Genomic DNA, 27,470 nt, shown 5'->3' on the forward strand with positions numbered 1-27,470 from the left:
CCTGTGTTGGATAAACTCTCACTTTTTTCAAGCACTATGTACTATCGTAATGACACTATTTTCATCAGTTATAAAGAGTTGTTTAAGGTCATTGTTGCTCTAATGCTTTCCGATGTTGTCTTGGTCTTCATCATCAACTTTTTTGAGTGGATTTGCTAAAACTTGATCAATGATTTTACAAGTCATTTTCATGCTTGATGTACTTCACGCACATACATTATTGTGATATCAAGATTCATATCAGCAGCGGCTTAATTTTATTCTAATTTGTAGGCTTTCTTGAAAAGCTACGATAAGCTCGCGAATTTTCTAGTCACTCCTGGCGTGTTGAAGGCGCCTTACGATAGCGCCTAGACTCATTGGTGTCGTCTTAATCTAAATCAATTATTTCTCTGATTCAATGCATTGATAAATTTTGGATGAATTTGAACTTTCGAGCTAGGTATTTTGATCATACATGATTGTAGTAAACTATGGTAAATATAATCTGTAATGTATTCAAGTATTTTTCAATGCACATAATTTTTTTTGCGTTAGTCGTATTTCATGTTACACGACAGCACAAATTAATATCAATAAAAGTTTTCATAAAAAAAATTATAAATTTTAGTGAAACAATACGTATCTGATTTATATTCATCTATCATTTTCGTATACTTGTATGGATGCAAACAGCAAACAAAAAGTTCATTAAATTTTAAGCATGTACTACTAAAGTCAATTGAGTTTTGCAACTCTCAATTTTGAATAGCATTTTTCACATAAAACATTTCCCTATTTTAAACTACTTTTTTACCATGCTTTTTTCTATGGGTTTATCAAGAATTGTATGATGTTTACTAATATCTTGATAAACCACTTTCTTTACATAAGAATGAGTTATAATTGAAAACAAGGGTAACGAGTCAAAAGCTTCTTGGAGTATTCTAAAAATTATTTGTGAATAAGAAAAGTCCAGCTTGAGATTTAATCTCAGTCAACGGCAGACTAGAAGTAGAAGGTCTCTCGTTGAATCCTTCTCATTAAATACTGTATTTTTTGGTTCATATCTCTACGATTAAAGTACAGATTACGTATAAGTAATCATTTTTAAACATTATCTTCTTTTTAAATGTTAGCTTAAGCCTCTTCAAATTTTTGAGAATACTCTACTCAATTTTTATTATTGCGACCACGAACTGGTTCCGATTCATTTTGCCACATATGGTTTATATAAAATCGTTTGATTTTTAAAAAAAGCTTTTTACTATTTAAAAGAGCCTTATTCGTTATAATTACATTTATTAAATACTAATAAGTATAGTCACATATATGCGTGAGCAAAAATTCTTGTATAAATTTTTAATGTATTAATTTGTAAACATGATGATGTAACACACTAGGTGATTTGGAGCATAACTGTTTTTTTATTGTTCAACAATCAATATCTTGCCATTATTTTAATGACCTCTTCAGGATTACATATCATGATGGGACAACAAGCCACTTGAACTGTACTGCGTTATTAATACACAATAATATTTATTATGTACTAATTTGTATTTTCGGATGATTTGATCTAAAAATTAACTACAAGACCAGAATTAATAATCAAGTGTAATTTTGTTAGAACTAAGTAATTTGTTTTGTATTCAAATGTATCGTAAAATTAAAACTTTAAATGATAAAACTATGAATCACTTAAAAATGTAATTTTCAATTACAGAGCTCCTGATTCAATGTTATGTTATTGATTGCGATGATAATTTATTACAAATCTTGTTATATTAATCGTGAGAATCGATTGTTTTACAACTATGTACTAATAATGTTGACAATGTATTTAAATTCCTATATAATTCTTTGTATAAATTTTTACTAAATAAGTTGTTTGTTAAGTAAATATTATATCATATTGATGTTATTTATATATTAATGCGTCATACATTATTTTTAAGGACCTTTACCTTTTTGATATATCAATAATATACATAAAACTAATATGAAATTAATTTATAAAAAAATTGTTTTCTGAAACAGATTTTGTAACTTCTAAATGCTCACAGAGGATGATTTCTCGTATATCTTGATTATTTAAAATATTGATTTCTGATGCATTTTTACCGTTTTTTACTCATAACTGTTGATACATACTATTCATATTTATTTAGTACGATTAAATTTTTTTTTTTTTCTTAATAATTGTTTTATCTGAATTTGCTGTAAAAGTGCACTTTTTTCGGAAACAACGTTGAAAAGGTAAGATTCTCATAGTTGCTTTTTCATGTAGCTGATTTTTGTATTTTTTTTTATCACTAAATAATAATCTAAAACTCAGAAAAAGGCATTACTGCAGAGTGAATATTCCTACTACTACGATGATCCCTATCACTACGTTTTTATTTATGTAGAAAAAATTAATTTTCTTGCAATAAAAAAGTAACACAGATAGTTGAACATTTTTTTTTCTATTACTAACAAAAGTATAATCAGAATCTTAAAATCAGAACCATTACCAAGTAAAAACGAAGACTATTTTTATCAGTAGAGTACTTAAAAAAATGCAGTATGCAGTCTGAAAAAAACGTTTGGTCTACAATATGTGACTTAACCAACAGAAAATTTATCAGCATAGAAATAACTCGTTCAAATTCTTCTTCTTTTTTTTAACTTCTAAACTTCTGGTTATTCTTAAAAGCCTCCTAGCTGGCCACCATACCAGAATTTTAAATCAATGCAATTTATTTTTTCGTTCCATTGTGGAGACTCCCCCCCCCCTTTTTATCTGTGTTCCCTGTGAATTACCTCTGGTACATAGAGCAAGTTAGTTCTTTTCATAAAACTGTTTACTGCATGTAATTTTTGAGCATGTGAACCTTACAACTAGATAATCGTACATTTTAGACTACACACCAGTAGTCGTTCAATCATCGGTCTTGCAAAATGTGCCAAAAGAATCGATACGTGTAGATGATGATCAGAGGCCCTCAAAATAGATGTTTGTTGTCATCATCTACTCAATAGAATATCACTAATAAAATAGTAACGCAAAGTTTTATCGTAGGTATATGACAACTTTGTATTATTATCTCGAAAAAGGCGGTCGAAACGCATTTTCGTAGGTGTATAGATTAAAATTGAAGAGTAGACAAAAGCAAAAAGTAATTAATGTAAATAGAATTGAAGTAGTGTCTTTATTTACATATGTGAAAAAATAGCTTTTAAAATCTACAGTACTAAATATACAATCAGAAATTAGGTGCATTAAGTATGATGACGAAAGTTAGGTGAATTGATCGATCTACAATAACAAAAAAAAAACTTAAAAAAAAAAAAAAAACATGCAATAAGGTGAGAAATCTGTCACATAAAAACGTTAAGTAACTAAATAACAACGTATTAGAGGAAAACAGCGAATCATAATCTAAAAATTTTCTTCATCCGAGATACTATATATCTTATGATCCATTGTATTAAAATAACTTTTCATTATACTACACATATTTTTACATATATTGTGTGTGAGTAAGCAGTGTAGACTATTGGTTGATCTGTTAGTGTGAATACGCTATGTGTGGGGTAAGTATGAGCGTATTTGTTATAGTACAAGTATTTGTATGAGGGATAGACGGACCTTATGTATTAGGTGGATCATTGTGATGTTCCAGAAAGATTTAAAGCGCTTCACTAGATTGTGGTTAAGTAGGACGTACTTTGCCAAAGCCGAAATAGGAGGGTAAGGGTGAACCGCGAAAAAAGAGAGTAATTTTGTAGCGGAGCTCAGGGCTGCCAGAACCTGGGAACGATATTTGTTTCCCTAATGATTTAGTGGTTTCTAACGAATCACTTTATGTGAAGATCATCCAGGAGTTCCAGCAGAGAATTTTATGTAGTATTGTAATGTTGTTAGCGTTCTGAAGAGCTTTGGGGTTTAAGACACCTGCCATTATTGTGAGGATGCTAAAGTATAATAGTGGAGTTAAACAAAACAGCTTTTTGTCTACATTGGGTGAGAAATACAAGGAGATGATTTTGATGGATGAAAAGGAAATGGTATAAACCTTGATGTTAACTGTTTCATAGTTTAGTGTCGGTGTTATGACTCAGTGGCGTATTAATAGTTAAAGTTTTCACTTTACCAATTAACTTGCTGGTCAGGTCTGTAGTAGTATAATTTGGGATGAACAGTGATTTTTAAAGTTAAAGGAGAGTTTTAGTGATGTATACAATATCAACGTATTTTCGTTGAGTAGTAGGAAGAGTTCAGCGGTCATGTCTTGGTTGCTGTTAGCATTCCAGTTAAAAAGAGTAATATGTCGTCTAGTGTACAATTCTTGGTCGATGTTACCGGAAAATGGCGATGACGGGCTTGAAGTAGTAAGATACTGGCGTCGAAAGAGTTTGGCACGTTAAGATACAACGTTCTCGGGTTTGCTTCTGTTGGAGTCTACATCAAAGAAAGGGAGTGATGTGCTAGGCTGGTTTGTTGTCTGTCTTTTAAGAGTCAGGAGTACTTGCACATGATACTGTGAAGAAGCTCTTCGGTTGCGAAATAGGGAGGCTAGGACTTGGGGTGATAAAATATAAATATATGTTTTTTGGGATTTCTTAAGACATCGCACATTGTCGAACACCGGCGAAAAGAGTCAGTGTGCTCTTTAATAGAGCAAGTATTTTGCAGTAAAATTTCGTATTTACGTCATTTTCTTCCAAAGAAAAGCTCGTTTAAACTGGCGAGAGCTTGTCCCAACGTTTAAATTATCTGATGGCTCTAAAAAGAGCCGGTTGTTTCGAAAATTAGCAATAAATTATCAATTTCAACCGCCGAAGCCGTACAGAGTGCGTCCTTGTCGTTTTAAAGCGTAGACAACGTCCATGGCAGTGACGGTCTTCCTCTTAGCGTGTTCAGTATAGGTGACGGCGTCACGGATGACGTTCTCAAGAAATACCTTGAGGACACCTCGAGTCTCTTCGTAGATCAAACCAGAAATACGCTTCACACCCCCACGACGAGCCAGACGGCGGATGGCAGGCTTGGTAATACCCTGAATATTATCGCGAAGAACTTTGCGATGGCGCTTGGCTCCTCCTTTTCCCAATCCTTTTCCTCCCTTACCACGGCCAGTCATTCTGGTGGAGTAAAAGTGTTCAAACACAGAACGTAATAACCTTCAAAGGTCGAATGATGCGATACAAATTTAGAGCCCTCTTTTTATAGGCTTGCTTGAAACTCTCCCCTCTCTTCAACTGTTCAGTCGGCAACACTCCCCTCACATCTACCTTACTTTCTAGCCCCTTCTGGAGCGTATAAAAAGGGGGCGCATTTCGATCTGCGAACATTCTAGCTTCAGCATCGGTCGCCTTGTTCTGTTGTTACTCTAATACAATGGCTCGCACCAAGCAGACAGCGCGCAAGTCCACGGGAGGCAAAGCCCCGCGGAAGCAGTTGGCCACCAAAGCCGCTCGCAAGAGTGCGCCTGCTACTGGAGGAGTAAAGAAGCCCCATCGTTACAGGCCTGGAACCGTTGCTCTTCGTGAAATTCGTCGCTATCAGAAGAGCACCGAGCTTCTCATCCGCAAACTGCCATTCCAGCGCCTCGTACGTGAAATCGCACAGGACTTCAAAACTGACCTGCGCTTCCAGAGCTCGGCCGTCATGGCTCTTCAGGAAGCCAGTGAAGCTTACCTAGTTGGACTTTTCGAGGATACCAACCTTTGCGCCATCCATGCCAAGCGCGTCACGATTATGCCAAAAGACATCCAGTTGGCCAGACGTATTCGTGGAGAACGGGCTTAAGATATTATTCAGACGATTACAAAACCGGCTCTTTTAAGAGCCAAAAATATAAACGTACATTCTTACTTTTCTCATTATCATGGGTTTGTTCTTGATAAAGAAATTTTCATTTAGTACATGCCTATTAAGAAATTCTTTTACCTCTTTCCCAGTTTCAGACCTAGTCTTTCGTTGATAAATAGAAAAGGTTTCAATTGCGAAAGACTGTATAAGCTTGTGCCCGTTCTGAGTATTTTCTAATCAACTACAAAATCCGTAGCAAACGATTAGTCAAACTATTCAACGTTTTTCTAAAATGTTAAATCAAAATTATATTGTTCAGGGGAATGTCAAGTTTAGAGATAAAATCTTTTTTAGTTAATTTTAAGCAAGAATATGATAAAATATTTTTAAAATTAAATGTATTAAAATTATGGTATTAGTACAGATCAATTTTTTTTTTACTTATAGAATTTTGAAATATGTGCAGTACTTTTAGGGCTATTAGAAGTTTATTATTTAACCATTTCATTAAAATTTTGAAACAAAATCTTACTGTTGAAGAGAAGGTTGAAACTTTCCATCTAATCGATCATTTACTGTAAAATTTTAAAACATGTCTAGAGGTTTAATGAAACCATATAATTGTTACTTTATTATTTTATAATAAAATACTTAAATCACAGGGGAGTACCAGACAAACCATTTCATTGTTTACTTACTAAAATTTTCGAACATGTGCGATAATTTCAGGGGAGGTTTAAATAAACCATTTGTATCATTGTGATCAGTTGAATCTTCGGAAATTAGTCTGGGATATATATAATAGTAACCTGTAAAGTAAGTGCATAAGAATACGATTCGTTAACAGCTGAATAAGGAAAAAGAATGGAGAATCCAAAAACCTGATGTTACTTTTAGAAACGTTATTTTCGTCCTAACTCCGACTTAATCAGGTTTATCTACAAAAATATAGAATTTATAATATACGTGGCAGGCATTATTTAATAAAATGAAAATTTATGAGAATGATTTAGTACATACTCAATAGAGATTTAAGATGAAATGGATAACATGTTTGTTTTGTCAGCAACAGGTGGTAATATACACAATTTTTGCAAGATTATCAAATATATTGAAGCCCCCATCAGCCAGTTTTTTTGTCATCCAAAAAAAAAATAAAATAAAATTTAGAATCAGTCGCAGTTCGATAGTTAAATGCAACTGATATTTTATCCATAATATTAAACATTAACTACTTGAAAAGATTATGAGTATATTTTTGTTCAGAGCGAGTGAAAATCTCTACTCCAAGTTGCTTGCACAATTTCTGATACATTGGCAGTAAAATTAAGAACATTCCTTACAGTATCGTACACTTACTATTTAGAGAAAAAGAAAGCTGTATTGTCGATAAACCCTAGCTGTTTTAGCTTGAGTCACATAGTGAGGTAAAGTTAGATTATGTTAACTTGGAAGACCCAAGCTACATTAGCTCTTCTGTAGACAAGCAATAATGATGCAGGTTGTGTGTACTTGTATGTTAAGCTAGTATAGCTTTGAATTTAAGTTATTGTCGATTGAGTGAACCAAAGCTGGTTTGACTTGTGAACCTTGGTTGACGTTTTAATATTTTTCTGAGTATACTATAAAAAAAAAAAATTATCTATTAATACTCAGAAATCATGAAACTACTCCTCACGAAGTCAGGAATAAAAAGGGAGCAGCCTAGCTACATATTTTAAAAAATTACTATAAAATCATCCAAGATACGATGTGCAGTAATAACTCTAGCAGAACTATTTTGTTCCTTATTTGATATGGTAATTTCGACCAATGCCTCTAACATACTAAATTGTCAACTTTTATGATAACAGAACAGAACAAATACGTTTAAAATATGTATTGGCCCTGACAAGGGCCTTTTGTTTAAAAGCTGAGATTGTGTTTACTTCTTTGCTGCAGCTTTGGCCTTAGGTGCCGCTGCTTTCTTGGGTTTTGGAGTCTTGGGCTTAGCAGCTAAAGCTTTTCCGCTCTTCTTCGCCTTTGATGGGGATTTGGGCTTCTTTACAACAGGTTTTTTGGCAGCTGCTGGTTTTTTGGCTGCGGCTTTTTTAACACCTACTGGTTTTTTAACTACCTTCTTTTCACCCGAAGGCTTCTTCGCTGCTGGTTTCTTGGTTGCAGGCTTCTTTACCACTACTTTTTTCTCGCCTTCGTTCTTAGCTGCAAGCTTAAAACGTCCAGCTGCACCAGTTCCTTTGGTCTGGACGAGAGCCTTCTTCTCAACAGCGGATTTCAAATACTTTCTGATGAAGATGGACTGCTTCGCAACGTCGATCTTGTAGTTGGCAGCAATGTACTTCTTGATAGCTGGGAGCGAAGAGCCTTTTTTATCTTTTAAGGCAGCAATAGCCTTGTTGACCATCTCCGAGGCAGGAGGATGAGTCGGTTTGGCAGCTGGTTTCTTGGCTCCAGTCTTCTTGGCTGCAGCCTTCTTCGGCGAAGCTACTGATGGGACAGGAGCAGACGTAGTCTCTACGGCGTCACTCATAGTGGATACAGTGGAATCGTTGGGAGTTGATACGAAATACAACAGGGGTCTGCTACGCAACGGTTTGTGAGTCCATTATATTCTATAAGCGCGGCCCGCGTAGAGAGACACTGAGAGATGTAGCAGTTTCACTCTCTCACTTTCAAACGCACGTGTTACTATTTTATTTTATCAAAAATCAATTAAATAATCTTAAGCGCTGACATAACACATTAGTCTGTCACTCATTAACCAAGTAAAAGCTGAGCTATAAAATCAAATTATCTATTATCAGCTAGCATAACAAGATTATGAAAGAAATGTGATATTTTGATAGACCACATATTCAACCTACAACACTTAACAGATTAAAATATTAATAATTAAAAAACTATAAAATATATTTATCAAACATCTGGTTAGATATCAAACTCAATAAGTCAACACGCATTTTTAAACTTGTTTTTTATGATTTGTAATCAGAGAATAGTTCAAATAAACGATTAAAATCCAATCTGCAGAGTTTTCATTCGTATCTATACTGAATATAAAATCGTTTGGTCGTTAATGCATGATACTATGTTAAATTTTCTTTGCACTAAGAAATTTTCATTAATCATATCTAATTAAATCAGGTAATTAGTAAGGACATATTTCCTATAGAATTGTACAGTATTGAAAATTTTTAACGATAAGTAAACATGAAATCGTCAAAACAACGATAATGAAACAGTATGTATATTTCTATTAAATTTTATTTAGAACATATTTTCCACTATTTTACCCGGGACATACTTCAATTACCTATACTTTAGATCTTTAAAAATACTTTTTGAAATAAAAAATTTAAAAAAAGATTAATTGGCAATGTAGAGGGGCTTAAAAATCTGTTTTATACTTCATTTACTTAGTTAGCATCAATATGTAATTAACGAATCAGGTCAATAAAATGTTACTAGCAGAAGTGAGAATATTATTTAAATGTGCCAGCAATATATGTGTATATATATAATATTTAGGATACAGTTACTTATTTAACGAATACAATAAAATCTGATTTAATAAAAATATACAAAGTATCCATTTTCTTTTTTCATAGCAATACAATAAAAATAAGAAATTAACAAAAACAGTTACATATAACTTTATATTATTATTTTACATAACAATTATTATTTTTTTAGTTCTAACAATGAGTTAAGGTAAATAGATAAATACATTCAGATTTTCACGTTTTCAAAAATGGAAATATCAAATTTTTTAAATCATCGTGAGCATATTCACCATTAGAGTTTTTTTTTTAATTAAAATTGAGTTTACTAACTTTTAGCATAGTAACGTTAATGAAAAATGAATGTAAAAAATGAATGTTGAATCTCTTGGTAAGGATTGGGCCTTGCTTACTTGAAAAATTTTTTTTGTTTTATCACTGAGAATTTGATTTTTTCATCTATTTTTATGCTATTAATGCAGCTTGTTCAAGTCTTCGAGATCCGTTGAAATTGAGATAACGTGCGTCTTACTCAGTAAAATTGCGTGAAATTAGAAAATTTGTACTTTTGAATATTAGAAATCTATTACCACGGATATAATTTTTAGAAACACTATTGATGAAATTGTTCACAAACAGTCATGAGGTGTCATACTTAAGTATAGTACAGCAACACAAAAATCCGATCCTCGACACGATTGCTATCAGAGAAACATCTTGTACACTATTTTTCTATCGTATAAAATCAATAAATGAGTACCAAATGGCTACAGTTTCATTTTTTGACATTCACATCTTGTCTTAAGAAAAGTAAAGCTTTTATGACATAATGCTCAACAGAAAGAATTAGTTTTTTGGGTACTACTTCATAAAAAAAAAAAAATAATAATAAAATTCATTTTTCAGAATTGAAAAAAAATTTTTCCTGTTTAAGGTAGTTAATCCCAAAATTACTTTATTTACAATCTTCTTCAAACTTTGCATATCACTTCATTAGAGTGTAATGCATAAAGGTTCAAAATTTTATCATGACTGTCCGTACTGTTTTCGAGGTATGAAGCTGCAAAGTTGGACTCTTTAACACGGTAAGCATAGGCGAGCTGCGCGAAAAACGAACGTTTTGATTAATTAAACAAAAAGTACATTTACAATTCTTATGAAAAATTATGAGCATGAAGTAAAATATATGACGAATCTACTATATTTCACACAGAGATGCCATCCGTACAGTTTTTTAATAAATCAAATTGAAAGTTAGCAATTTTCCAAATGAAGCAGACAATAAATTGCGGGTTATCTGATATGTGGCAACAAAGCGTATTGCAGTCGCATGGAGATGAGTCGCTGGCAACATATATATAGATATACGTACTGTATCGATGTAGCAGAACAGCTGTTTGAATTGATGCAAATTAACAAAATATTAATTGAATTAACGAAATAATTTTTAGAAATTTATACACGTGATTGATTTATTTGTACTTGTAGAAGTTGTTTTTTGTGAAATTGTGTTTTGTAATTAGTTGTTACACCGAGTATGAGGAAAAGGGGTTAGGTTAATGAAATTTTTTTTTTCTTTTTTTTTTTTTTAATAAACTAAACAAAAATCAAACAACATTTTTATTGATTAAAACTTGTAGACTAGCAAAAATTAATGCAAATTAATGATTCTGTTTCCTTCTAATATACTGGTAGGGTGAGTATATGCTTCATCGATTCGCCTTTTTTTTGCTCTTGCATTTAACATTCCTTCGATAGATTTTTTTCTTTTATTATTACGTTTTTCTATCGCGAATCTCCCGTTTTTCTCGCAATACTGGTTGCTCATGTTTACCAAGGAATTTCTAACCTAATCAACCAGCAGAACAGTTGGAACGATCGACTTAGGTGTAGGTACTGGTGGTACTGCTATGTAAAGTATTGCTGCGACGTAGCCAGATTTTTCTAACCACGAGTGTATGAGTGTGTGAGTGTACATAGATATGTAGAATTCAATGTGTGTATGCCAGTGGTGAACAACTTTTTCTTTACTATCTATGTGTACTCATTCGTATAGCAAAAGTAGTTATGGATGAGCTCCACTGGTGGGGATAAACTACCTTAAAACATTTTTTTGTTTGGTCGATTACTATGCCCTAGATTAAAAAATAGAATTCGCACCTGGTGTGCATCCAGTCAGGGTTAGTAAAAAGAGTTCCATGGATCCTGTTTGGCAGGTCTGGAATTTGGTGCTTGTCCTGGCAACGTGCACCACAAGATACGGAAACTACTATATTAAGATTTGTTAAAAATAAAAAATTGAATAATAATTGAATACAAGAATATAATTATATTAAATAATTAAAATTGCACTCATTCCAATATTCTCCTTGATTTTTTCCCCATATTTAATTGGAGTAAAATAGTATTTTAATTCGTTATCATATTTTCATTCAATTATACTTTAACCATCTAAAAATAGAAAAATTACCTAACGAAACGTGAGCTAATTGAATGTCTAAAAATAAAACTACGTGTGTATTTATACAGAATAGTATTAAAAATACATTAAAAAACATTTTTCACATCAATTTCTTAGGGTGACGGAATAAAGATAAGCAAGGATTGCATGGCAATAAACAATATAATATGTATTTAATTATCTTTTAATGATGACCAGTTAATCAGCAGTACCTGTATACGTGTGTGTTTACAAGAGGAATTGATAAGTATTTAAACGTCTTTTTAATGCCTAAAGAGATATTTTTAATGTTACGACGTAAAAGCTGAGTCATTGTTTTTATCATTTGTTTATTGTATAAAGAGTTCTAACACTGATTCATGTGCCCTCAACAGATCATGTAAACGTGCACACGCTAACGAATGAGGGATAATTTTGTAAGACCGTGTTCAGACACATAATTGTTTATTCGGAAGAGTTTCTACTTTCTTTTACTTTCAAAAATTGTATAGGTGTATGCTTTATTCGTAGGTTACTTCATTATTAGTCCATTATGATTCATAAAATTCTACAAACAGATGTTTAAATTACAATTTAAACGCCAAGGGCTTAACTATGAAATGCATGAAGACTAAAGGAAAATCTTGTCTATCTTGAGTCTGCCAATGGAGTTTTCAAGTATAAAAAATTTTTTTTTTTATACTTTTGAGGTATAAAAACATAAATTACAAGGTCAATATTCGAAGTGAGAGGGCCGTGGTCTAGTATTTTCGAGTATAGTCTAGAGTCGTTTCGATGTGCGCAGTACCAAAGTATAAACAGTGTCAAACGTCACAAAACGACGAACAAAACAAAGAAGAATGTTTTCTTTCCCCGGGGCTTTACGATCATCTGGCTCGTACACAGTCATTCTCGAAATAAGTAGAACCGACCGCAGAACACTTTCCTACGCCTTGTAGAATTTTCTAGTTTTCATTAACCGCATAGAAAATATGTCTTTTACTTAAACTTTTTCAGAGTTTCTCATTCCACTGTGGTAGTATATTGTCTTTTCATGATTTTGACATGGAAGAACTGTAGTTAAATAGTAAATAATATTTTTTTTCGTGTAGGGACTACTTTTCGACCATAACGCGTAGTAACACCACGGAGCGCTGCCTGCCGAAGCTATAAGTATCCCCTCTCCAACTGTATTAGCGCATTTCTGTTACCCCTTTCAAACAGTGAAGTCTGTGTCTCGCTCGACGGCTGGTCCCGAGAGTTCCGTTTCTCAACGTGTGGGCTTGGAGGAAATCCGAGACATCTACACGACGAGAAACACTAGGGATACAGGTTGGTTGGTGTTTTCTCACGTTTTTTTTTCTCTCGATAAGTAAGACACGATCCAAGTACCGTGAAGTAAACAAGAAAAGTAGTAAACAGTCGCGTGAAAGGTAAATTCAGCGGTGATCATAATCAGTGAAAGTAACGGGAAACGATAAAGTGACTCGCAAGAATTGTAAGGATAAATATCGTGAACGGCGACAAAGTCGAGGCATCAGGAAAAAATGGGTGCATCGGTGAGGCCGAGAGAATTTGACGTAGACCAACCGAGTCATACGGAGCAGCTTGCCCATTGGATCGATAAGGTACGCACCAAGAAAATCATCCGCAGGAGAAGTCGAAAGCGCGACCTTCGGGTCGAGGCTGTGCTGACCCATGTTTTATCCAAAGCAGAAAGTGAATTGCGCAGCAAACAGATGTCGAGGATAATGAGGTGGCAACAGATGAGGCAACGCCTTCTTGAGGAGGATGAGAAAGCATTCAAAGATGGCAGATTCCAAGATGGCGGTGACAAAGACGGCAAAGCCAGCTCCTCCGAATATGGCGTCATCTGCGCAGTACCACAAGAACAATACAGTACATGGAATGGCTCGTTTTGTCAGGAGCTGAGTAGTCTTGACACATTTATGTCGCAATTGAGCCAGATCAAAGTTCCTGCCCGGCGATGAAGGAATTTGTTAGAATGTCACGGAAATTTTCACTCGATATTTTTGAAAAACTGCCATGACTCGGTTTTTCAAATCGTTAAACGCAAGACAAAATTGGATCTATCATTGATGGATACTTGAACCATTTTTCTATTTACCAAAAGCAGCTCGTCACTTCCTTTAATTTGTAATGCTTATCGATGCATTACGGGAAAATAAGGTTCTCATCGTTGCATGGAGTATATCAAGGTATTTTTTACTTACAGTCTTGCTGTTTGAGATGGCAATAGGATGGGGCATCAGGCGTGGCTGACTATGGTGACCGTCGGGCTTCCACAGGGACCATGACTTCACACTCATGAGCCTCTAAGCCTGTCATCGGTGTGGTTTGTAAATCGTATCAAAACCAAAGTATTATTATTTTTCTTTTAACTGTCATACAAACTCTATCTCGTTGAGATAATTTTTTTCTTTCTTCTACTTTTGTCAACTATAATTGAACTTTAAGTACCTGTTTGAGAACAAAAGAATGAAAAAGAAAGACTATAAATAAAAAAAAGTTACTGTTTGATTCGTACTTTTATAGAGTGCTTGAATAATTTGTAATTTATTTTTAGTGTATAGTTATGCATTATTATAGAAAAAAGTAGATAATAAATCTGTTGAAAATAAAAATATTTTATCAAAAAGCCAAAGAAGTACTGATTTCCTACTCATAATTGTTCACACTTAATCTATTAATTTCATCGCTCCTTTTCAGTAGGAATTCGTCTTTGAAATCATTGCAAACGAGAGGTTGAATAAAAAGGTAGCAGTCCGGTCAATCTACAGCATCGTGATTGGCTTATTAGAGTGTTCAAATGAAATGTTGGTGAGAGAAATTTTTGTTTTCGGGATGAAATGGGAGTGTTCTGTTTTTCTAGAAAAAGCTGAATGCAGTACAAATCCATTCATTTACACGACGATTGAGTCATGCGTGCATACCTTTGCACGCCCATCTTATCATCCGGTCACAACGTGATTAATTCGCCCAACGAGATACAGAGGCTCTTCAAACAGCTGAATGGGTGAGAGGGTTGATCAATATCAAAATCTCCCGTGTTATTTTCTCAGGTAACAAGATTGTTGTGGGTGTGATGTGGCGGATTTGACACTCTCAATCGTTGTGCGTTGCACAACATCTACAAATACGTCACAAGTCATGAACGTATTATTCTACTACAGGCTTGTGTTACCGTTTCTGTGAAATAAAAAATTTGCAGGTACAGAAGTTCTTGCATGAACTTATATAGATTCATTTGACAATTTAGAAACAATGTATTCATACAAAAGTCGTAATTTGTTTGAATGTACTTGTTAATTGCCCATCAAGGCGATAGACTAATCAATATTTTCACAGATAAAAACCAGGACATTTGGCATTCCTTTTTTTGCAAGTTTTTACGGGGTTATCTCTAAACATCACAATAAACGGTTGTGGATGAATTAGGATAAATCAGAAAAATTAGATTTCTTCAAATCTTACTCCTCAAATATTTCTGTCAAGATACACAATCCTGCCTTGTTTTCGATCAAGAATTAGTAAGCTACTTGACGTACTAAGTAAAATATTTATTTAAATTTTTCCTAGTCACTATCAGCTCCCTGAGGAGCCAAAGTAATCAGTATTTTCACAGATTTACTTACGAAATCAAGAGTTGTTTTTATTACAATTGTTACGTAGTAGAGACCAACTTACTATATTTATTATAAAAATTATGAAAAATTATCATAATTCAAATGGGATGGTTGGTGAATAGAATGTCACATTAGCGCGCACGTAAGAAAGTTTAAAGGTGATTAGACTTTTAATAACAATTAAAACTACGATTATTTCTAGCTTTAACAGTACTAACTTAAAGTGTTAAATAATGCAATGTAGTTGCAATAACAACAAAAGTAAAAGCAATAACATTAAATATAAATTGATAAACTTTAAATATAAGAAGTGAGAAAACCATAGATTATTTATAATTATATGTTTATATCTTAATATTTATTTTCATTCGTTTTCATGAAGTACGATACAGTTAAACAATTGATTAAAGATTGGAAGCATTTTAAAAATTATTTAGGACTAGATTACAATTGAAATTAAAAAATTAAAAAAACCATAAATTTTTGGACCAAGTAAGTAATGAAATACGGAATAAACAACCAGATGTTTAATGGTAGGTGAAAAATTCGCCATCAATATTTAAAATTGGAGAAATATAGTTAACCTTCTTCTTTTGCGTCGACGTAGTGTAGTAAAAACGATTTTAGAGTATATTATTTATACTTTAATTAAATCAATATTGTTTACTACAATGATCAACAGGTTTGAATCGTACGACACAGTGGAATCTAGTCAACAATTTTTTTAACCTGTAGATAGAGTTTCTGAAATTAATCAGTTTTTATAACAGTATAAAGAATATTGAATTAAATTGAACAATTATGTTTTTTATAAAACAAGTAGGATTATACAGTACAGACAATTTATTTCAACTGAATGAAAAATATGAGAGAAGGTTCAGAGAGATGTATACAAAAACTAGTTGTTCTACATACACATCGAATATTATAATTTTGATTGTCGAAGAGTGCATCTTACAAGATTTTTAAATTAATGAATTTTACAGTTTATATCACTTTTTAAAGAAAATTATTATAAAAATGTCAAGGTAATTTTACATAGCATATTTTTATACATGCAGTGTTGCATGCAATGCTTATTTTGTGAGATAAAATTTTCAAAGGTAAAGATTGCTGAGTTTACTAAAACAAGCATAACTAAGTTTTTCTATTAATTGTTTTGCCATAAATATTAAAAAAAATTTTTGACGAGCTTGCAAAACTTTTTATTTTCACAGATTATAATGCATAATTTTGCAGAGTGAAAGTTTCTAAAAGCTTTATATGTTTGATAATACATCGAGTACTAGGTCACCGGTGAAAGGTCCTGTAATAGAACACAATGAAAGTAAGAGTGTGGGTAACAAGATTAAGTTAAAAAAATAATTAAATGGTTAATATAGTTAGAGAGCAAATAAGTGTTGTCCAATACATAAAAAAAAAAAAAAAAAAAAAAAAAAAAAAAAAAAAATGTATTTGAAAATACTCGGAATATTTATCTCTGACTGTGGCCAATTGCAATTTTTTCTATGGTTCTAATTATTTTTCATAAATGTTTATTATTAAATCGATGAATATAACGTTTAACCTTATCAGGCTTAAACAATAAGTCCACAGATTTAATTGGTCAAAAGTTCTTGTACACATAACAAACACTATCATTGAGGATCCTATTAATATTTTATTCAATCTAGTCAAAGGAGTTGTAAGTAATACATCTTATACTTTCAATAAAAAATATTAAAATCTTAATACTATTTGAAAAATGAAAAAGTTAAAATTACAAATACGCAGAACATTTGTTTATATATGACATTTAGTGGATAAAATACAGACAAGTGAAGGAGTTTTTTAAATTTATATTACCTAAACTGGAAAAAAAGGTTCATTATAAAGTCATGAACATAACCATTTTTTTTTTTTTTTTTTTTTTTTTCATTATTTTTTTAGACGGGACGAGGAGGGAAAATCTTCATAGAAGAACGGGTTGATAGAACCCAGAACAGTGCTGAATTCACCAGACAATCCTGGCGCCTATAGCAACTAAAACTAACTCCCTCATATTAAGACCAACCTATAAGGTTCTGCCTCCTAGAAGCCTAGTAAAGATAATAAAAAAGGAGAGAAGAAAAACCAGAGAATGCGCGTCGAAGATTGGTGGCTAGCTCGCTCTCAAAGGGATGAAAGGAGGGGCGTTCGCGCTACGGAGCGAAACGAGTGAAATGGCGAAAGTCCGTGCAACAAAGGGTCAAAGTTTTGTTAGTTGTAGGTGTTTGGTGTAAATGAGTACACGGTGTATCAAGTAGGTGGATGCGTACTTGTATAGGAGTCGATGTTGTTACAACGTCATGGATGATACAAACATGACTCTGCGCTGAGTATACCGAGAAAACCTGTAAGTTAATTAATTTTTTTTTTTTTTTTTCATGTATAAACAATAACTTAGGTCTAAGGAAAAAAATGCACTATCAAAACAAGTGACTTCGATAGAATTTACATAATTTTAAACGATAATCATCTTAACTGACTTATTCCTGACAAAATTTTTACACATAGAAAATTTCTCGTTTGCCACACCATATTTTCACAGATTTTAACTGCCTTGGGGTTAAGCACTTCTCCTCTGGAATTTTAACCCGATTTGACCAGTTTCCAAGTAAAGTCGTAAGTCTGAAATATTAAATTTTTCAGTAAATTTTTGTGATCAAAAAATCATACCAATCTTGAACAAATTTAGTCGTTTTTACAAGAGAAAGACAATTTGGTCAAGAGAGTGAAACAAATATTTAATTTCTCGTAAATGTGTGTTTTATACGTAGAAATAGTTGCCCACTCGAGTCGAAATAATCCGTATTTTCACAGATACGACAAGTTAACATTGGACCCTTTGCATCTATTTATGCAAATAGAAGTATATCGAACCACTGTAAGTTTAAATTATTTCATGAAGTAAGATAGAAAAAACTTTGAAACTTATTATTCTACCAGGTGGTAAAAAAATCTATGAAGAAATATATTCCTATTGTTTTATTTCTTGTAATGTACGAAAGTATTAGAATTAATCAACATTGCAAGATTTCTACATTGCCCAAAATAATACGTATTTTCACAGATTTTGTTTACGTCACGATAAGGGCATCTGGTCAGGAATTTAAAAATATTTTTTAGATACTCTTTTTCACAAGAGAGATCGCAAGTCGTAAGTCCATTCCATAAAATTTTTTCAGTAAATTATCTTATAATGGAAAAAATCATACATATAAAGAACGAAAAAAACCAAGTAGTTCTGTTCTGCATGATAAAAATTAGTTTGAAACAGCAACAAACATAGTTAATTATTATTTTCTAAATGTAAATTTTTACACAAAAGAAGTTACCCAGTAGGGGCAAAATAATCCGTATTTTTACAGACCCTACTTCACGTGAAGTTTCCAGCATCAACTTACGAAACAAACGCGAGTATGTGCAAGCACAGTGAGTTAAAACTATTAGATTTTATCTAGTGGAGAATTACTTTAAAAATAAGTTGTTTTAATATTGTTACATACGATAGCTTAGCTATGAAAATATTCGTACATGACATTATCCCAGTTAATTTATTCCTCATTTGCAAAAGACCATGCGTATTTTTGAATATTTTATTGGATTCAAGATGAGCTCTACTCCTCTGGGGTTGAAAATTACTTACCAGGTTGAATTTTTTACAGACAAAGTTGTACCTAATAAATTTTCGAATGAAATTAAAAAACCATATATATTGAGAACAAAAGTCAAACTAGTTAATAATGCAATATAAAAGTAACTTCACGAAGAATTTTCACGTCTTTACTTTTTGGATTTATATCTTCTGAACATAAATTATTAGAAAAAGCCTAAAATACCGTGTTTTCATATATAGTTAACGCGGGGAGTATGCATTAAAACACGGTGAGTTCGAGTTAATTAATTTTCCATAAAAGAAGTAACAAAGATTTCCCCTTCCTCCTAACAAAAATACATACACCAACATATTCATTGGTTTATTTACGATAGAAATGGTCGATATCGCAAACTTTTCAGTTTGCGCAAATAAAACGTCTTTTTACAGATTTCATGTCCATCCAGGTTAAGTACTTCTGCTATGGGGTTGACAAATATTTCCCAGATCGATCCTTCCACAGGAGAAGGTGTAAGTCTGTAGTATTATTTGAACAGCTTAAAGCATAGTTATATAAGTGATAAGACCCCATGTATGTGGAACCGAAAAGTCAAGTAATTTCACAATGTTAAATCAAAATTAGTTAAAGATACTAAGATATTTAAAGTGTTTACAACTTGATGTGTATTTTTATACGAAAGTGGTTACCCGCTTAAGTCGAAGCAATGCGTATTTTCAGATAAATTTATCCAACCTACAGCATTAATTTATGAAGCATATGCAAGTGGTCAAAGGTCAGTTTATTTGTTTTTTTAATCCCGCCGAATAAAACATATCAGCGCAAGATAATAAAATTACAGTAACGACAGTTAACAAATTTTTTTTTAATAATTCGTTCCTGCTGACATCAGTGAATTTTCCAATTTGTACAGATCAACCATATTTTCACAGATTTTCACTGGATAAGCATTTTAATTTTTGGATCCACGGACATTTTCTAAATTTACCTATTTACTATATTAATTCGTAATCTGCAGAATTTTATTATCATCTTGATTATTTAATTACTTGAAGAGAACAAAATTTAGTAATTTCGTGAATTGTAATAAAAATCACAGTGACTAGAAGAAAAGTTATTGTATTGTCGTTCAATTTTTTATTTGAATTATCTAAACAAAAGTAGAAACTCGAGGAAGTGGATTAATGAGTATTTTCACAGATAGGCGAGTTGACGTGGGATATTCTGCATTTATTCGTAAAGCCAATACGAGCACATCAAACTATTGTGAGTTTCAAACTGTTTTATACAACTTACGGAACAAAAATAATCCCCATTGTTTTATCTCTGTTGGAATTTGTAAAATTGAAAAATTTCCAAGTTTTCTCCGGATTAAACATATTTTCACAGATCTCGTCTGCACCAACATAAGCGCTTCTGCTCTGGAACACTCTTTTTCGAGTAGACCCTTTTACAGGAGAAGTCGTAAGTCTGTGATTTAGATTGAGTAAATTGTTTTATCATAAAACAACATGTAGTAGTTAGAAAAATATTAAACTTTGTATAGTATAAAAAAGATATGCCTGAAGTGGTAACAAGGAAATCGATTTTCTATTTTCGAACGTTTATTTTCAATACAACAGTCGGTTCCCATTAGGGAAAAATTAATTCGTATTTTCACAGATACATCTCATAAACATGGGTCATCCAGCACCAATTTACAAAGAAAATGCGAGTACGACAGTACTGCGAGTTAAAACTATTAAATTTAATCACACAAAACGACACTATCAAAACGAATCACTTAGATGTTACCAAAATCTTTGTAACAAAAGCATTACAGTTGATATTATGAAAAAAATTTTCTTCGATGCAAATTTTCTGATTTGCTCAGAATAAAAAGTCTATTCACAGATTAAAGTAAGAAAAGCACTTCTGCTTCGGAATTTACAAATATTTGCCAAACTGATACCACCGTAAGGAATTCTTTAGTAGTGAAAGATCGCACATATACCGAACAATAAGTCAGAGACAAGTCATTTCATGGTAAAATAAAATCCAGTTGAAGAGAGATATAGAATTAAATTTATGTTTTCCGATGTGTACATTCAATAAAAAATCAGACCAATAGGAGTCAAAATAATTCTCATTTTCATCGTCAAATCACAAAGTAAAGGCAAGTGATTTAAAGCACAGTGAGTTTGGATTATCTTATCTAACAAAAAAAAACAAAAAAAAAAAAAAAATTGAAAGTTGTTGCTTTAATACAAGTTATTAAAATCATTTTTTTTTAAATTGTCATTAATGTTGCACTGATAAAATTTTTTCACTTTTTAAAGTATATTTTTTTATGAAATAGTAGTCACCCACTAAGATTAAATTAGTCTATATTTTCAAATATTACTTAGCTAATGTGGGTTCTTCAGCATTCATTTATACATCAAACGTAAGTATGCTGAAGTAATTTAATATAAGTTACTTGATCCAACTCAATAAAATAATACAAAATACGTTGCTGAAAAGGTATCACCAAAATATTTTAAGAATATTATTTCTATTGATATAATTTTTGATGCTAACACATGTTGAAAATTTTTATTTTTACGAAAAACAAAACTATTTCTACAGATTATGTTTGCATCAAAAGAAGCTCTTCTGCTCTGGGGTTCATAAATATTTTTCGAGTTAAACTTTTTAGGAGGTCGAATCGTAAGTCTCTAATATTGGATTGTTTGTTAAGTAGTTGTATTATTGATATTGGTATTACTATTATCATCATCATCATAATCATCATCATAAAATCACCGTAAATGTTTACAACAAAAAATTAAGTCATTTGACAAGGTTATATAAAAATGAGATAAAGATAATGAAAATGATGTGTTTGTTTTATTGGAAAACGTGTATTTTTCATACAAAAATATGCATGTATTTTTAGAGTAAAATAAATCTATATTTTCACAGATAAATCTTAAGGTGGAAGTTTCTACACTCATTTTTAAAGTAAATGTGAGTACGCCAAGACACTGTGAGTTTAAGATATCCTTTCAATGACGTTTTTCGCTAACTATATATAATTTTCGTAAAATTTAAACCAATTTAAATTTCTAGATATGTATTAAGAATTAATAATTTCGGCATTTTAATGATCATACTTTTTAATACATAGCTTTAGAGATTTTGTTGTATGAGAATCTATAAGATGTTTATATTTATATATTAAATGGAAAAAAAGGAGAAATTAGCTGTTTTAAACGGAGTGGAAAGTAATAATAAGGATAATAATCTGATTAGCTGTTAAGGCATACAAAAATAACTAATTTTACTTGCTATCTGTTAAGTTAATACCGCTTATTTAAGTAACTGTATTTTTTTAACTTTATTGGTGGTAAATTTTTTTTTTAGATTTATTTAGTTTTTGCAGGTTTGAATTAAAACAAAGGATTATATATATTAACAATGCACTAGTAACTCATAAATGGCTTCAATTAGCAGTGTTTAGAGTACAGAAATACTATATATTAAAATGTTCACAATATTAATAACTTGCAATACATCTAACGTCAATTTATTTAAATATATTGACTATAAAATTACCAGCATATATTTTTTATAGTAATTGGTATGTATACATTTTTTGTACTCTAAGAAAGAGAGAATGTTTTATGTTTTTGTAGATAAACAAACAAAAGAGAAAATTCTTGGCGTTTATAATACACTTTTGGTCGTTTTAAAAATATGGATAATTAAAAGAGCATTGACGTATCGCGTTCTTTATTACTTTCAAGTTATGTACTTTCCATGAAGTATGCTGTGTATAGTATGTGATATTAATTGTACGTAGATATTTTTTAACAACACAAAGCCACTGTCAATGTTACAATAAATCACGAATAAGTGAGTGAGTATGGTTTTAATACCAAAGAATAATATTAAACTTAAGAAATAACGTATAAAAATGCAACTGATAACATTTTTCTTTAATTTTTCCATCATGAGCTAATATTAAAGCAAAAGCTTTACAGACTGTCTCAGAGCTTTTCTACCGTATTAGTGACGTTTAATTATAACTTAAACTACTAAAAATACAGATTATAAGTATTTTAATCCTGTGTCTCTAAACTAGACTGCTGTTTGAGTCATTTTTTTATAATGATTAATGGTCAAGAAAATCGAAGAAACACTGAAAAGGTCAAAAATATCACGGCTGTGTTTATTTTTACTCGATTACAATGTCTGAAAGAAATAGCCTTTAAAGTAATATTCAAGCGTTTACAATTATCATATACACGCAAGAATACCGCAGAATGAGTAAATTGTAAATAATCATTGGTGAGCGAATTTGTTTTACCATGGACTTATTTTACAGGCGATGGTATTTTCAAATGCATATTTATTATGACCTTATAATAACCAATGTTGTGCACACTAACTTTCTCTTGATGACTAATAGCTTTAATCAATATGATACAGCATTTCAAATAGTAGTTACACCATTAGCACACCTTATCTAGGTTTTTTATCAGATCATGTCTGCGATAAGAGCTTTCATGGTATTCAAGCACCTTCTCACGCTTTAGAAAATCTCTTCTTTCAACTTTTTCGAACACGGATACCTGTGGCTTCATCTGCAGTATCTTTAGAACTGAGGACCTCATCTGCTTGGACTTTCATACCAAGAATATGATGATTGTTATCGTTAAATTTGCATCGCATACAGGCAACAATGCTAGCCATGGTCAACTTTCTCATATCCGTACGAAACAACAATATATACGATGTACTGAACGTCAACAACCAAGAAACCTGGGTGGTATTAAATGACAAGCGGGATTCTAGTGTGCGTCTAGCAACGATGCCAACTCCAAGTCTCTTTAACTGGGTAATTTAAGTATGACGAATACCAATGATAAAAAGTATGTTAACCTTTATAAGACAATCGTACAACATTTACACTAAAAGTATGGGTTCTAAGAAATGATTTGTTTCGAGTGAGAACTTTCCAATACAGCCTTTATTGGACTATAATGTCTCTAAAAGTGTCTTAATTTAGGGCATTACAGAAAGGTCTCACTGACATGAATGCACTCATTCGACTTACCTGACCCACGGCATATGCTGAAATGATCAACTTCGCCTTGGCCTCTATGGATTACGTCTGTAGTAACGGTTGTCAGCCACAACGTTCGAACGATGGTACATGCTACAAAGCTTTTACACTCTGGTCTTCTATCTGCGTTGCAAGCTGATGGTGTTCTACTATTTTTTTGGTATTTTTGGGATCACGATAGTAATGACGGCTGTACAGGTAATTTTATTTCGAATATGTTGTCAATGGTAGGCGTAGATTTGCCTTAGTCGTCAGTTGACCATAACGCTCTTAAAAGGCGCACTAACATCTAAAGAATTTGAGCCATGATGTCGACTAGGAAAGTCATTTTTACCTTTGTTTCTTTTAACTGGAGGTACGTAAGTTAGGATCGGAATGGTATACTCGGATTTGTATTCGAGCATTATGCCTACATATCAAGTTTGCTTATTTAGGAAATTGCAGCGAAGGAGGATATCTTTAACCTTGTTCAATTCATATGAGGTATTTAAGCAACAAGACATGCTGAAAAGGTCAACTTTGCCTTGAGATCCAGCGAGGACTACTTCAAAACTAGAATTTTTCATCCAAGAAAAAGTGGCACTGCTGTGGATATACTGGGGTGATTATATCTTGGTCATTGGATGGTGGTGAAAACACTGACCAAATAGGTGTCTTCATACGTGCATCCTACATCTAGATCGAGAGGAAGTACAACGGATATTCTTAAATTAGCCGGTGATGACGCAACGTCTATAGTGAGGATCTACATCCATGGCTTTCAAGCATCGGGGCAAGCCAAGATGGACCTTTCTAATCTTCATTTTTTTGGACAATGCAACTTTCCTGGGCGTTGGTAACTAGGAAGTTTTAGAAATAGTTAATACTAGGTGAGCCTATTTTATCTTGGACTTGGCTGAATAGTAATGCTAAAAATGGGCGTACTTATATGGTTTCCTAGCGATGGATCATACTGGAAATACTGAAAGGGTGACCTCTACTCTGATTTTAATCAACGATAACATTATCACTGAGTGTATAAATCCAAGGAATCTAAGCAACAGAAAATTGAGCAAGTCTACTTTACTGTGGAGTAAGTCTACTTTAATGTCTCAACCCATTCAAAGTAAGAAGAGAAAGAGAAACCAGAGAATACGGGTCGAAGATCGGTGGCCAGCGCTCTCGAAGGGATATGAAGAGAGGCGATTGCGCTACGTGACGAAACTAGTGAAATGGTGAAAGCTGGTGTAACAAAGGGGACAGCATTTTGTGTATTTGTGGGTGTTTGGTGTGCGTAGGTATGCGGTGTATGGAGTAGGTAGACATTAAAACATGGATATTAAGACATAAGAAAATTAGGTACAAAGCTAACAGCCTCTACCCTGGTACCTGAAAGACTATGCATGTTAAAAAGAATTGTTTTTGTTCTTAAGTTTGTTAAGCATTACTTGTACATACATGCATTTGCGGGATTTTACTAAAAAAAGGTTCTAGCATCAGTTTATTATCACAGCATCAAATTTTCAAAAAACTGTAGTATGATCATGTGTTAATACTTTACTCTAGTAGTATCTGCTATTTAATGATTTACATTATTATTATGCTTTTTTAACTTTCAAAAAATAACCGTAGTATTAATTAAATAGCCAATTAATTTCCTTGTAAAATATTGGTGCCATTTTACATACGATTACATATTATAATTACCAATATGTGATAGTTAAAATTTTTGTAATTATTGTTGAAGAAAAAATGTCACATGCAGTAAGCATTAAGTATCAATATCTATAATTGTAATTAATTTGTCGAATACTTTGTTTCGTCATCTTATGAACTACGAAAAATTTTGTAAAAATGATTTTTAAACAATAAATAAAAAGTAAAAAAAAAAAATGTGACTAATGTTACTGTGTTCGTCGTACCCGTAGTGAATAATTGTAAATTTTACATGTTATTTTACTTCTGTATAAAATTACTGGATTAAGGACTTGTTCTTCAATTACATACCAACGAATTTCTGTTTAAGGATAAAGAAATAATTGACATGATAAAAGGCAACTGTAGTAATTTTTGCATAAAAAAAAAAAATTATCATTTTGTACGAACTTTGGTGACACATGCTTTTTTACCATAATTTGTTTAACAGTAAGCTAGCTTACCTAAATTTAATTCACATTTATGAAATAAAAGAATAATCTTTGGGAATAACGATTTTTATTGATTAATTTAGTTAAATCATTGATCAAGACAAATCATTTACCAAAAAAAAAAAAAAAAAAAAAAAAACAATCAAATTTATAAACCAAAAGTACACAGTGCACTTAGTTTAAATCGTATTATTAAATTTATTACATTTATTTATTATGTAAATTTACAACAGTGTATTATGTTGGTTAACGGTATTTACAAACTTTGCAGCACGCAGCGTAGTTAAAGAAGATATCTTCTTGGCGGTAAATTTAAATGCGTTAATGTCAAATACCTCTAATTCAATGAATACAATTTCAAAATAACGGGAGTTACTTATAGACCATTTTTATTGTTCTTGTAGGTAATACACACCAATTTATTGTAGATTCTGCTTGAGTCATTAATAAATGTAAAATATTAATCATCAATTACTGGTACTGCTAAGATAAATTGGATTTTTGACAACAGCAACAAGAGATTCTCAACTCTGTAGCAAGTTAACCTAATTTATAAGATAAATACTTATCTCATTAGTAAAGAAGTATTGCTGCACAACTATACCGTTTTAAAGAACCAATTAAGATTGAATTTAACGACATAATTTTGAGCTCAAGAAGAAAAATCTAAAATAGGATAAAAGATTAGTAAAATTTCATCTTCTTTTTTTACTCTTTCTACGATATGTTGTAAATGTTACACGCAGTTGTAAAATTGAATAAATTATATAAAGATCAATGAATTAATTATTTATAAAACGAATTGTATTTTATAGCAAGAGTGTCGATAGAAACTGATCGATAAGATAAAAAACTTTAATTATTTTAGGACTCCTTGATATACCATAAAACAAAGCCTCTTCTTCTCTGAGTAATTACTTACGAACTACGATGAATGATTAAATATAAATAATCATATTTTTTTGTAAAGCTAAATTAAAAAGTCAATTACATAAAAAGAAAATGACTTGCATATTGTTTCTAATACTTTCATACATAATAAATGACGATTAGTTGTGGAAATTAAATAATTATTTAAAAAGTGTTATTTTATATATTTGACTTGGTAAATTATCTCAGCATATGCATAAGAATTATGTTTAAACATTGACAAGTAGCTTGTAGTATACATGTAGTGGGACTATCATTGTATGTAGCAGCTACCTTAAGTAAAAAATAGATTCTCTTTACATGTAGTATACTTCTTAATGTAAA

The 27,470-nt window shown here is 31.9% G+C and overlaps 4 protein-coding genes across 24 annotated transcripts; 2 read left to right on the forward strand and 2 right to left on the reverse strand.

Moving 5' to 3' along the window:
• Positions 1–4,776: 4,776 nt before the first annotated feature.
• LOC106647721 (histone H4) lies at positions 4,777–5,120 on the reverse strand. The gene has a single exon (XM_014364228.2). It carries the CDS (start codon positions 5,106–5,108, stop codon positions 4,797–4,799), a length of 312 nt encoding a protein of 103 aa, XP_014219714.1. The 5' UTR covers positions 5,109–5,120; the 3' UTR covers positions 4,777–4,796.
• Positions 5,121–5,335: 215 nt separating this feature from the next.
• Positions 5,336–5,828, forward strand: LOC106647722 (histone H3). Its single transcript, XM_014364229.2, has one exon. The coding sequence runs from the start codon at positions 5,366–5,368 to the stop codon at positions 5,774–5,776; it is 411 nt and encodes a 136-aa protein (XP_014219715.1). The 5' UTR covers positions 5,336–5,365; the 3' UTR covers positions 5,777–5,828.
• Positions 5,829–7,655: 1,827 nt separating this feature from the next.
• On the reverse strand, positions 7,656–8,341 carry LOC106647710 (histone H1-like). The gene has a single exon (XM_014364215.2). It carries the CDS (start codon positions 8,307–8,309, stop codon positions 7,704–7,706), a length of 606 nt encoding a protein of 201 aa, XP_014219701.2. The 5' UTR covers positions 8,310–8,341; the 3' UTR covers positions 7,656–7,703.
• A 4,597-nt stretch (positions 8,342–12,938) lies between these two features.
• Positions 12,939–25,970, forward strand: LOC106647723 (uncharacterized). Of its 21 annotated transcripts, none has more exons than XM_089594406.1 (4): positions 12,939–18,271; positions 18,334–18,386; positions 18,458–24,445; positions 24,525–25,970. In XM_089594406.1, exon 1 carries the CDS (start codon positions 13,267–13,269, stop codon positions 13,708–13,710), a length of 444 nt encoding a protein of 147 aa, XP_089450532.1. In that variant the 5' UTR covers positions 12,939–13,266; the 3' UTR covers positions 13,711–18,271; positions 18,334–18,386; positions 18,458–24,445; positions 24,525–25,970. The 21 variants fall into 21 exon arrangements, with proteins under 21 accessions (XP_089450532.1, XP_089450537.1, XP_089450531.1 ...); XM_089594411.1 differs by having other exon boundaries at positions 12,939–17,740; positions 17,936–18,009; positions 18,208–24,445; XM_089594405.1 differs by having other exon boundaries at positions 12,939–24,445; positions 24,525–24,959; positions 25,031–25,970.
• Positions 25,971–27,470: the final 1,500 nt, after the last annotated feature.

Source organism: Copidosoma floridanum, unplaced genomic scaffold (genome assembly GCF_036245765.1).
Source record: "Copidosoma floridanum isolate Cflo_tuat_1 unplaced genomic scaffold, Cflo_Japanese_pri ptg000021l, whole genome shotgun sequence".
Taxonomy (NCBI): Eukaryota; Metazoa; Arthropoda; class Insecta; order Hymenoptera; family Encyrtidae; genus Copidosoma; species Copidosoma floridanum.

Excerpts from the sequence above, each read along its gene's own strand:
- LOC106647721 (XM_014364228.2), bottom strand. The coding sequence starts at position 5,108 with ATGACTGGCCGTGGTAAGGGAGGAAAAGGATTGGGAAAAGGAGGAGCC.
- LOC106647722 (XM_014364229.2), top strand. The coding sequence starts at position 5,366 with ATGGCTCGCACCAAGCAGACAGCGCGCAAGTCCACGGGAGGCAAAGCC.
- LOC106647710 (XM_014364215.2), bottom strand. The coding sequence starts at position 8,309 with ATGAGTGACGCCGTAGAGACTACGTCTGCTCCTGTCCCATCAGTAGCT.
- LOC106647723 (XM_089594391.1), top strand. The coding sequence starts at position 13,267 with ATGGGTGCATCGGTGAGGCCGAGAGAATTTGACGTAGACCAACCGAGT.